This window comes from Anomaloglossus baeobatrachus, chromosome 3 (assembly GCF_048569485.1).
Source record: "Anomaloglossus baeobatrachus isolate aAnoBae1 chromosome 3, aAnoBae1.hap1, whole genome shotgun sequence".
In the NCBI taxonomy this organism is placed as follows: domain Eukaryota; kingdom Metazoa; phylum Chordata; class Amphibia; order Anura; family Aromobatidae; genus Anomaloglossus; species Anomaloglossus baeobatrachus.
In genome coordinates, this window is record NC_134355.1 from 95,178,862 (window position 1) to 95,192,114 (window position 13,253).

General features: G+C 48.0%; 1 protein-coding gene across 1 annotated transcript in view; it reads right to left on the reverse strand.

Annotated features, from left to right (window-relative positions):
• Positions 1–9,214: 9,214 nt before the first annotated feature.
• Positions 9,215–13,253, reverse strand: part of MCM8 (minichromosome maintenance 8 homologous recombination repair factor) — a 183,726-nt gene continuing 179,687 nt past the window's right edge. Inside the window, 1 exon segment of the mRNA XM_075339312.1 lies at positions 9,215–11,965. Within this exon segment, the coding sequence (XP_075195427.1) occupies positions 11,873–11,965 (93 nt within the window). The 3' untranslated portion in view covers positions 9,215–11,872.

The following is a 13,253-nucleotide window of genomic DNA, read 5'->3' on the forward strand; positions in this document are numbered from 1 at the left end:
GTACACTGCGCTCTCCTGCTCACAGGACATGGATTAGGTTTCCTAATAACCAAATCTTGGCAAAAAATAATGACTTTGGTGAACAAGTGACAGAAACTGGCCCCAAAGTGGGATGAAAGGGTTAAATGACCAGCACAGGGTAGGGATGGTGTCCTGGCCCAAATTGCTGCTTGGCGTTCTACTGACATGTATAAGTAACAGCCGGTCTCAAAGCGTTAAATGACTTTGTGATGACTGTGGGGTGGGTGATCCAATGGTGGAGATGAGTGTGACCGGGCCAGATCATAGAGGTACTGGGCAATAAGCTAGCACGAAAATAACGGATGGCCATGTTATAATAAGGTATATCCAACAAAATATAACGTATCACACCATGATGAAAAAACGCTTTTATTAAAAAGAAAAAACTAAAAATTTACTGAAACACCCTGGGGTCGAGGGGTTTTCACCCGACATGTCGCCGGGTCGAAGGTGCAGATCCTCTGTGTTGTCACGGGCTGGCCTGGCCCGGTTTCGTGACCCTGAGGCGTACAAGAGGGACAGGAGGAAGGATGGAGGATGGGGGTGGTAGTGACGGTGAGGAAAGTCTTTTTAGATTGTGACGCCACCTGTGGTCTGCATCCAGAGATGGGCCTCCGCTGCTCTCCAGGGCTACTGGTGAAGGTTGAAGCCGGGATGGTGTCGTTCCACACAGGTGGAGCGGGGTTACCCAGGGGAGGATGACTGAGGACGGACGTGGTGGTTGTAGTCCCCCGCTGCAGCGCTGGGTAACGGTAAAGGAGAGACAGAGACAACGGCTGCGGTTCCAGGTCTTTTACTCACTGGTAGTTCAGGCGCTGGTCTCCACCACAATGGGTTCCCGCCGATCCTGAATCCGTGGAAGGTCAGATCCGGTGTGTCACTCTATGAGCCCTTCCTCCTTTGATGCGCTAAGTATCGGATCCCTGTGGCGTGAAGCACTTGGGGATCCCAATGTCAGTAAAGTGTCCCGTTCTGCATGCTGATAGCGCGGTTCCGCTGTGCGGCTGGCCGAAGACCTCAGCCCCAGATCCTATATGCTATTTGGCTCCAGGAATAGTGGGACAGGTCCGGTGACTTTTCTAGCCTGTTCCCGCTATCCTTGCAGAGTTGGTAGACGTGAAGTATGCCTGCTCTAGGGTTCTGTACCCCGACAGCACTGGTCCTGTGAAAACAGCTGCCTGCTTCTCCCCAGCGACTGTGTTGAAACGCCTTGGCCACAGAGCTGCCTCACCGCACGTCCGCTCTCCTCGGCGTCTGTAGCTGTTCTTCCTTTTGTAGTTCTGTTGTGTGTTCCAAGCTGTCGCCCCCAGCCGCTGCCAGCGGCTGGTTCACTACTCTCACTAGGTCAACCTGCTTTTCCCACTGTGTGCTCCTCACTCCTCATGGTGGTTGCTTCTCCCTGACCCTGAGTCCCGGTTCCAGTGAATCGGGAGCCCCTAGTTCGGTGGCATCCTGTAAACCCAACCGCTGTGGTGACTCCCTTCTGTGACCCAACCCTGGCCCGGTCCCCATTGGGGGGGCAACCCACTGTTTATGTATGTGTATGTTGATGGAACTGGTGCCAACCTTCCTTGGACCTGGGATAAGTACTACACCCTAAAGGAGGTGCACTACCCTGTGGCAACTGAAGCCTCAGGGGCGCCACATTCCCCGGTGGCAAATGGCAGCACTCTGTGGCTGAAACAATTTACAGGGATCACCGCATTTTGTTATGCAATTAACCAAACAATATTTCTTCCCTTTATTATAATTTATTAATAATTATATATTTAATATATTTTCTTCCCTTCCCTAAGCCCAGTGTGATTTTTGTGAATGTGTCATACTGCAAGGATAATTTTATGCCAGGCCTACAAGTCCAAAGAGGTGATAGGAAATCCGGCAGGTAGAGGTGGGACACAGCGCTGCCATCCAGCAGTCACAGACTTCTGACATGGCTGATGGAGTAAGGTCCTCCCAACCAATTTAATCTCTACCGTTATAACGTAAGCGAACAGTACCAATATACCGAGACTGAATACAGTGGTTGTAGTGGTCAGATTTGAGGTGCTGCTGATAAGTATTTGGCTTTGTGAACTTTTTTTGCTTCTATGGTAACAAATGTTACATCACATGAAAGCCTTATGTGTCTAATATATGTTTTCAAAATTTTGTGTTTGTTGCTTATGGCAACAGTGTCCTACACACGCGGGAAAACAAAATGGCGGAGTCTAATGCGATATTCACAGCAACTGAGAGCAGAGGAGTGATAAAATTCTTGTTTCTGCAAGGAAAGTCTACGATGGATAGTCATGGTGATATGTCGCAGACATTGGGGGATCAATGCCCTTCATATTCCACAGTTAAGAACTGGGCTGCCAAATTTAAAACGGGCACTTCAGCACCAATGATGAGGAACATCCTGAACGACCGTGAGTGGTTCTTGTTCCAGAGATCGTCGATGCTGTGCACAACCTCATACTGGAGAATCGATGAATTTCAGCTAAAGCAATAGCAGACATCATGGGAATTTCCCATGAACGTGTTTGTGTCGTTAACCATGAACATTTGAACATGAGGAAGCTATCTGCAAAATGGGTCCCCAAATGTCTGACAACAGATCGGAGAAGCATGCGAGTGAAAACTTCCCGGTCCATTTGTTAGCGTTTTTGGACTGATAAGAACTTCCTGGAAGGACTGGTCATTATGGATGAGACCTGCATTTATTTGTATGACCCTACCCTGAAAACAAAGATCAGTCAAAAGAGTGGAGGCACAGTGGTTCTCCTCATGCAAAGACGTTCAGGATGCAAAAATCAGCCACTAAGGTGATGGCATCTGTGTTCTGGGATAAGGAGGGTGTGCTGCTAGTGGACTACCTTCAAAAGGGTTCCACCAGAAATGCAAGGTATTGCATTGAACTTTTGGACCAATCGAAGGGAGCTCTGCAAGCCAAAAGGCGTGACAAGCTGTCCAAAGGAATCTTGTTCCTGGAAGAAAGCACCTTCGCTCACACTGTACAAGCGACCAGGCAAAACTGGCAGAGCTGGGCTTCCAGCTGGTTGACCACCCACCTTATTCACCAGATCTAGATCCCTCCGACTATCATGTTTCCAAACCTGAGGAAACACCTCAAGGGTACCAAATTTCACACTATTTCTGATGCCATGGCTGCTACGTATGCCTGGTTTGATGCACAACCAAAATACTTCTTTTTGCTAGGCTTACAGAACTTGGAATACCGATGTAAGAAGTGTGATGACATCAGTGAAGAGTATGTGGAATAAATGTAAAGTTTCATCATCATCCTCTCTCGTTTCTTTTAGGGTAAAGCCAAAGACTTATCTGCAGCCCCTCGTACCACACAGGCAGTCTGCAGAGTTATCACTGCACAGTGGACAAATAATAAAATACTGATCACAGTCAAGGCAGAAAAAAACAAACCCGGTGACAAGTTTTCTTCTAAATGTAATCATCTATTTTCTCATTTTCTCCATTTGATCCAAACCATCATGATGACTTCTTCCAACTATCACTCGCTTCTGCAGAGTTTGATGCACAGACATCTTTGGTTCCATGTTTTCCAAGTACATCCACACCCTCTTCATGGCCCTCCTTCTGCTTTATTTTTACAATTAAAGACATTCAGGAGAGGAAAAAAAGATAAACCTGATGCCTGATGGAGCTCACTGATGAATTCACAGCTCACTCTTATCCTTTACATGTCCTCATCAGGTTAGGCGTGCACTCAATCATGAAAGAAGAACGAACGGGCAGGTCCTTCTAAAGTAATTTACACCAAAATAAAGAAAAGTTGGACTAAACATACTGAGACTGAACCAGGATATAGTTTACATTTATCAGTGACATAATACATATGTTTTTTTTTTATTATTCAGCCACTTTGTTGAAGGGCACCTGTCACATTGTTCCTTCTGTCCAAACCGCAAGCAGAACAAATCAGAGCCTGGGAGCACAATCGTAGCCACATATCTTTATTTCTGAAACGCTCTGGCATTTTGGAGAACATACATGTCAAACATTCAGCTGGAAATTATAGCCGGAGGAGAGTGGATTATTCTGTGGGCAGCATGAATCAGGTGACAGGTTCCCTTTAAGAGCTGTATGGAGTGCAGACATTGTTCTGTCACCACTGCCTGGGATTTTTTCCTTGTAGTGAAGTCTTGGTATTGGATTAAATGACACTTTTTTTCTATATTTTATACATTTTGTGTGTATGATGACACATTTCTCATCAGTGCACACTGCAGGCTTACTACAGATAGGAGTAGTCTTGGCTCTCACTACCGGCCTTTATAGTGTTCACTGGATTGAATCAATCATTCAAGTTTAGAGCGATTAAACCTCGGGAGATCTGGGACTTCCCTCATAGGCTGTAAGAAAGCACAATATGTTATCAAGGTGAACGCCGCTCTACTACATGCGCTGCTTGTGGTTGTGGCTATATTATATACACCTGAACATCTGATTGTGAAAGAGAGTAGTGCCATCTACTGGTGGATGTGATGGTAAAGGGGGCTTTACACGCTGCGACATCGCTAATGCGAAGTCGTTGGGGTCACTGAATTTGTGACGCACATCCGGCCGCATTAGCGATGTTGCTGCGTGTGACACCGATGAGCGATTTTGCATCGTTGCAAAAATGTGCAAAATCGCTCATCGGTGACATGGGGGTCCATTCTCGATTATCGTTACTGCAGCAGTAACGATGTAGTTCATCGCTCCTGCGGCAGCACACATCGCTATGTGTGACGCCGCAGGAACGAGGAACCTCTCCTTACCTGCCTCCCGGCCGCTATGAGGAAGGAAGGAGGTGGGCGGGATGTTCTGGCCACTCATCTCCGCCCCTCTGCTTCTATTGGGCGGCCGCTCAGTGGCGTCGCTGTGACGCCGCACGGACCGCCCCCTTAGAAAGGAGGCGGTTCGCCGGTCACAGCGACGTCGCCGGGCAGGTATGTGTGACGGGTCTGCGCGATGTTGTGCGGCACGGGCAGCGATTTGCCCATGTCGCACAACAGATGGGGGCGGGTACCCACGCTAGCGATATCGGGACCGATATCGCAGCATGTAAAGTAGCCTTTAGACTGATTTGTGTGAATTGTGTTCATTGAACAATGTTGGTAGCTGATTAAAGGATATAGTGATTGTCATGTCTCCAAACCCAAAAGCTGTGACTCCTGTCTGCACACTGACATTGATCTTGGGGGAACGCTCTTAGGGGGGCTTTACACGTTGCGACATCGCTGCCGATATATCGTCGGGGTCACGTCGTTAGTGACGCAAATCCGGCACCGATAGCGACATTGCAACGTGTAAATCCTAGGTGCGACGATGAACGAGCACAGAAGCATACAATATCGGTGATCTGTGTTACGTCATTCATTTCCATAATGTCGGTTCGACCGCAGGTACGATGTTGTTTGTCGTTCCTGCAGCTCCACACATCGCTGTGTGTAAACCCGCAGGAGCTGCGTCCACCGGCAATGCGGAAGGAAGGAGGTGGGCGGGATGTTATGTCCCGCTCATCTCCGCCCCTCCGCTTCTATTGGCCGGCCGATTAGTGACGTCGCGGTGATGCCGAAAGCACCTCCCCTTGAAGGAGGGATTGTTCGGCAGTCACAGCGACGTCGCCGAGCAGGTATGTGCGTGTGACACTGCCGTAGCGATAATGTTCGCTACGGCAGCAATCACCACATATCGCATGTGCCGCAGGGGCGGGTGCTATCGCGTTGGACATCGCTAGCAATTGCTAGTGATGTCGCAACATGTAAAGTACCCCTTAGTGTCAGCGAGGTCGTGTGCATACAACGTGGCTATGTCGGCTGACTTCTGCCGGTATGTGGCCGCCACTCGCTACGGTGATCGGCGGCACAAACAGAAGGCTATGCGTTCACTCTCAGATATGGAGACATGACAATCACTATGAGGTATCGGCCTTATTATGAAAAGTTAGTGTTGGTGCACCAAGATATAGTCCACACTAAACACTTTACATGCAAAGACATGGCTAACGAGATGTCGTTGGGGTCACGGAACTCGTTACGCACATCCGGCCTCGTTAGCGACGTCGTTGCATGTGAAACGTACGAACGATCGTACTAACGAATGTACAAACGATCAAACATACTCACCATATCGTTGATCGTTGACACGTCGTTCTAATCTCAAATATCGCTGCTGCAGGTACGATGTTGTTCGGCGTTCCTGCGGCAGCACTCATCGCTATGTGTGACACCGCAGGAACGAGGAACAACATCGTATCTGCGGTCGCCGCCAATGAGTAAGGAGGGAGGTGGGCGGGATGTTACGGTCGCTCATCTCCGCCCCTCCGCTTCTTTGGGCGGTCGCTTAGTGACGCTGCTGTGACGCCGCACGAACCGCCCCCTTAGAAAGGAGGCGGTTCGCTGCCCACAGCGACGTCGCTAGGCAGGTAAGTATGTGTGACGGGTGTTAGCGATGTTGTGCGGCACGGGCAGCGATTTGCCCGTGACGCACAACCGACGGGGGTGGGTGCTTAAGGCTACATGTGCACGCTGCAGTTTTTTCTGAACACAAACTGCAACCAAAACTGCACCTTGTCAGAGAGCCTGGAAATGTAGATGCGTTTTTAGTGCGTTTTTGTCACTGCGTTTTTTTAAGGGAGAAACAAAATATGATAGGAAAGGATAATGGATAGATAGCTAGAATAAATGATAGATAGAAAAAATAAAGAATAGCTAAATAGATAGATAATAAGAACATATAGATTAGATAATAAGAAAGAACAGAAAGAATACATAGAAAAAAATAATAGAATAGCTTGATAGAGGGATAGCCAGCTTGGTTAGCCATTTTTCTATTTTTTTGGGGTAAAAAAAGTATAATGGGGTACCCCCCATTTTTCATATCCAGCACAGGAACAGCAGCAGCTGCAAGCTGCAACCCTCAGCTCTCTGCTGTACCTTGGCTGGTTATGAAAAATAGAGGGGATCCCACACTTTTGTTTTAATTATTTGATTTATTAAAAAAAAATGACGTGGGATCCCCTCATTTTTCTAATACCAGCCAAGGTGCAGCAGACAACTGGGTGCTGATATTATTAGGGTGGGAAAGCCATCGTTACTTGGCCCTGTCCAGCCTAACAATAGCAGCCCACAGCAGCCCCAGAAGTAGTGCATCCATAAGATGCGCCAATTCTGGCGCTGGACCCGGCTCTTCCCGTTGTCCTGGTGCAGTGGCATTTGGAGTAATAAGGAGTTAATGGCAGCAGCCCATAGCTGACACTAAGCCCTAGGTTTGTGATGTTATGCGTTTATGAGATACCCCACATCACTAATCTGTAAGTGAAAGTAAATAACCACAAATAGACAAAAAAATCCTTTATTTGAAATAAAATAAAAAGCCACCCTCTTTCACCACTTTATTAACCCCCAAAACACCACTCCAGGTTTGAAGTAATCCACACGAGGTCCCACGATGCTTCAAGCTCTGCTACATCCCTGTCCTGTCACAGACAGCGGTCTTACAGTATGGCTGCCAGCTGTGAGTGTGGAGAGAGTCGCAGCGATCATAATGAACTAGGGTGAATCCCTAACGTCACAGCTACATGTCCCGCAGTACGGCGGGTGTCGCAGCAATGACGTCATAGCCGGGTTCAGTGCAGTTCAGGCAGCTACTGAAGTGAGCCACGCGATCGGCGGTGCCGTCACTCACGTGAGTCCTCCAGCTGCGGCTCACTTCAGACGCGGCCTGATGGGCGCTCACAGGTGGAGGACTTGAGCTGTGACAGCAAACCCCTGAGTGACGGCACCGCTGATCGTGCTGCTCACTTCAGTCACTCAGGTAGTTTGCTGTGACAGCTGTAGGACTCCAGCTGTGGAGTCCTCCAGCTGTCACAGCAAACCACCCGAGTGACTGAAGTGAGCCGTGCGATTAGCGGTGCCGTCACTTAGGTGTTTGCGGTCACAGCTCGAGTCCTCCACCGCTGATAAAGCGACTCTCTTCAGTGCTGTATGATTTAGACACGCCCACCGGTGGCTGTGATTGGTTGCGTGATTGGTTGCAGTCAAACAGCTGTCACTCAGCATGGGGGCTCGTCTGACTGCAACCATTCACAGACGGGAGGAGGAGTCAATATCTATGAGGCTAATGAACGGGTCGGGAAGAAGATGAGAGGCGGGGGAGCAGTGTGACAGCCGGTGATTAGCAAGTATGTACTGCTTGGGGAGAAAGAGAGAGTGCGCAAGAGAGACAGAGACACTGACATGGCACCACACTGACACTGACACAGGCACCGACACGGGTTCCACACTGACACTCACACAGGCACCGACACTGACATGGCACCAACACTGACATGGGCACGACACTGACACGACATGTCAAAATCACTCCAGCACTGATTTTGGCATTCTGGAACGAAGTTGGTGAGCTGCGTTTTTGTTGACAAAACCGCAGGGGAAACTAATGCAGAATGCATGCTAAACGCACCAATTTGATAGCATGCATTTTTCCTTGCGTTTTTCATGCCCTCATTGATTTCAATGGGTGACAAATGTTGACAAAAACGCAAGAAAAAATGAACATGCTGCATCTTTTTTGTCACAAACTTTTGACAAAAAAACGTTGATAAATAATCTGCAATGTGCGCATAGCAAATCTGACTTCTCATAGACTTTGCTGGGAAGTCAAATGTCAGAAAGTTCTGACAACAAAACTGCACCAAAAAATGTGACAAAACGCAGCATGCGCATGTAGCCTAAAGGGGGCTTTACACGCTACGACATCGCTAATGCGAACTCGTTGGGGTCACGGATTTTGTGACGCACATCCGGCCGCATTAGCGATGCCGTTGCGTGTGACACCTATGAGAGATTTTGCATCGTCGCAAAAACGTCCAAAATCGCTCATCGGTGACATGGGGGTCCATTCTCAAATATCGTTACTGCAGCAGTAACGAAGTTGTTCCTCGTTCCTACGGCAGCACACATCACTCCGTGTGACACCGCAGGAACGAGAAACCTCTCCTTACCTGCCTCCCCGCCGCTATGCGGAAGGAAGGAGGTGGGTGGGATGTTACGTCCCGCTCATCTCCGCCCCTCCGCTTCTATTGGGCGGCGGTTCAGTGACGCAGCTGTGACATCGCTGTGACGCTGAACGAACCGCCCCCTTAGAAAGGAGGCGGTTCGCCGGTCACAGCGACGTCGCCGGGAAGGTAAGTAGTGTGACGGGTCTGGGCAATGTTGTGTGGCACGGGCAGCGATTTGCCCGTGTAGCACAACAGATGGGGGCGGGTACCCACGCTAGCGATATCGGTACCGATATCGCAGCGTGTAAAGCGGCCTTTAGGATGCGCCAAAGTGCCATCATTTCCTTGATTTTTAAATCAATCTTAATTTAACCTATTCACGCCCAGTATGCCCTATATAAATGTTTAAGCAGTTCAGTGGCCATTTCGGGGGTGACAAGAGTCCCTTTAACACTTGCACATATGACAGCAGGAAGTGCAAGATATTGATAATGTGTCAGGATATAATGATGGTAAGAACAACTGTACAATATTATTCTTCAATGAAAGAATATATAGTTGAAATGTCATGTACAGAGTAGAATATGCACAAAACACTTTCATTGATGACAGCATCTTTTCTGTACAATGTACATATAATACATAGGTAATGAGTAAGGGGCAGTACAATCCAGGACCCGTGAGACAGGGAATCACTGGATCTGGAACACTGGTATTGTTGCTTAAGGGTTCATACACACATTGTGGTTATGTTTCACTTTTATTGCGATTTTCTGGAATCATAAAAAAAAGCTACAAGACCGGCACTCTAAAGGTACATTCCCTCGGGATATTTCAACTATGGAATTATCGCAACAGTAAATACTGCCGCAGATTTCATTGTGGTCTTCAGACCCGCAACGCAGCTCATCTTATATTTTCTTAGCAGGGGGCATATGAGCTTTCATTAAACCCATTCACAATGCTGCAGCTGTACTATACTGTGGGTTTTCTGTCTATGTGCCATGTGGGACTATTCCCTAAGCAGTTTTATTGCGGGCTCCTTCAATCTGCAATATTATGTGGACCCTACATTTGAAAGGCTCTGTCTGACTTTCTTTCTTCAGGAGTACACTGCTCTATGAATCCCAGCTACCTATTTTAAGGGGATAGTGGGCAATTTGCTCCTTAAGATTCACTATTAAGGCCAGCTGTATGATCATGGTGTTGGTCTGAACTGTGCGCTCTTCCATGGTGGAAGCTTAGACTCTGCAGCATCAGGGACGCGCAGAGGCTATCCGGCCAGCTGTAGAGCAGAACACGTAAGCTGTATAGCAAACAGCTTACATTCCTTGCTTAGGAAGTGTTCTCATTATATTATGCTGTCCATTCATGACTCCATTGTGGGCTTCTGTCTGCACCCCTAAAAAAACAGGATTCAAGCATGCCCCTGATAATTTGCCTAATTAAAGTCAATGTTTCTACAGTCAAAGGCTATGTGCCCACGCTGCGGAAAATTTGTGGAATTTGCCGCAATTGTTTCGCGAAAATTCTGCAGATTTTTCAAAAATCCGCAGTACAGTGAGTCCCCAGCCATTTCTATGGCATTTTGGAACTGCTGTGCCCATGCTGCGCTTTTTTTCCGCAGCGGAAATAATGCGAATTTTCCTGCAGAAAAATCTACAGCATGTGAATTATTCCTGCGGATTTCTCCGCAGGGTCCTATACTTACCTGCCTTGATAGCAGACACCGGAGTCACTTCCTCCGGTGCAGAGGACGGCAGTGGAGCCAGGAGCAGGAAGGAGGAGGTGGGCGGGGCCTGCACGAACTCCGGTCATGTGACAGCCAGAGCTAGTTCAGGCCCGCCCACCTTCTCCTTCACAGTGCAGACGCTGACAGACACGTCTGGAAAGTGAAGTGCTGCGTGATGGAGGTATGAACGCCCCGATCACTCCAGCACTTGTTCTGCATCGAGGATGCAGTGCCGAAGCCATTGTACTGTATCCTCAATGCAGAATGACCGCAGCATATCCGCAGGACATTACGCTGTATATCCGCAGCATGTAAACAGACAAAAGTTGTGCTGCGGATTTCTGGGAGCTCCTGCGGAATGACCTGTGGATATAACCGCAGGACACTTTTCCCGTGGGCTCATAGCCTAAAACATCCAACTTTGGACTCCATTTGGCCTCCTTTCCTTTACGGTCTGTCTTTTAACACTAGAAGTCCCAGGAACTTCGAGCTCTAGTGTTAATCCATGCAGAATGGCATAGTCTACTATATTGTGTCCAGCTAAAAAGGCAGACAACACAAAAAAGAAGGCCAAAAGGAGTCCAAAGCTGCATGTTTGGGCTTCATTTGCTGCTCTGTATAAATCATGCTTTTATGGGGGGTTCACACAGACGCCACTGATAGTCATAAACAGGCAGCATAATTCAGTCTGAATAATCCCATAGCCTTGTATAGAAATAAAAAATTGAGTATGCAAATTTGACAAGTGTCCAGAGAAAGGCTCCTGGCAAATGGTTCAGTTTTCCTCGTTAAACCTCGACCAATGCCTCTACCTTGACCTTAAGTTATCATTCCACTGTTGTGATGGGAACTGATATCTTGTGCAAGATTTATATGCCTGTCGAGGCTTAGGGGGCTTTAAAAAAGTAAAGTTGGAGCTTTTTCGAGACTGAGACCACCTCTCAAGCTCTTGCCAGATCATCTGCATAAGCCAACAAAGGCGTATTTTCCTACAGTATCTGCGGCCACTAAGGAATATATGATATATCTTAAAGTCCTATAGATGGTTCTGTGGGTATAAATTATCTGCTGGTCTCCAGATGAAAGGATGATGATGATGATTGTAGGTAGATCTACATGGTCTGCAGCTGATAAACCTTAGGTCCTTTCTTTAGAAGATATCCCTGGTCATTCAGTGAGCCCACAAAACTTTCAAAGTCTGAAACCTGAGAAGAAACAAAATCAGAGAAAATAATGTTGGTGATTTCGACATTACTGCCTAAATATCTAGTAATATTTCAATGTTAAGATCTACATAAAATGTTTGTACTGGGTTCCCAATCTTCAGCGAATCCAGTGAACTACTAAATGACTTACAAGGCAGTCCATAATCTCTATTCATCTCTACACTAATCTCCCGATTCCTTCCCACATGTAATCTCTAGTCCTCACAAGATCTCCTTTTCTCCTCTTCTTTATTATGTTCCTCACCGAATCTCCTTCAAGACTTTTCTCGAGCTTCCCAAATCCTCTGGAGTTCAGTGCTTCAACATGTCCAACTGTCTCCCACATTGGGAACCTTCAGGCACGACCTGAAAGCTCCTCTGAAAAGTCTACAGACTGCAATGACCCCACACCACATCCCCACCACCAGAGCTGCTGCCACCCTCCCCCCCCTACTGTCTCCCTCGTAGATTGTAAACCCCTGAGGGTAGGGTTCTTCCCCCCTACCATTCTCTGATTACTTTACTGCATGTATATAATAACCCTTTTCACATGTACAGCACTGAGCAATAAATGCTGCTTTGAAAAACAATGAACATTTTCTTCACTTATTTTATGGAGATTGTGCGCTATATCTTGTCTTATAAGCACTACATTTCTAGAACTTACAGCCTAAAAGCTGCATACACTTTGTATGAATATTAAACCCTCTGACAGTCTAACGCAGGGGCCTCAAACACGCGGGCCGCATGCGGCCCCTCAGGCTGCTTCGTGCGGCCCCCAGGCCCGTGACCCTGTTCACGATCGCGGCAGGTGCAGGGGCCGCAGCCACTGTCTGCACTTTGTCAGATGAATGTGTTGCCGGCGCTGCGCTCTCGCTCATCTCACATAAATCACTGACAGTGACACTGCACCTGACGCGATAGTAAACAGGGGCACGGGCCTGGGGGCCGCACGAAGCAGAAATGAGGCAGCGGAGGGAGCGCGGGACAGGTGAGAAGAATGGTGTGTGTGTGTATGTGTTGGACGTTAACCCCTTAGCGACCTATGACGTACTGGGTACGTTATGGCTCCCTGGTACTTAAGGGCCCATGACGTACCCAGTACGTCATGGCGAAATCGCAGCCCAGGTGGCTGCGATCGCTGCAGTGCAAATACCTTAGATTCGGGGAGGAGGGGACCTCAGGAGGGGTGGTGTCTCCTCCCCGGACCTACGGAGGCTGTGATTGGCTGACGAACGCCGCTCAGCCAATCACAGCCACTAATGTTTCAGCCATAGAAAATCGCTGA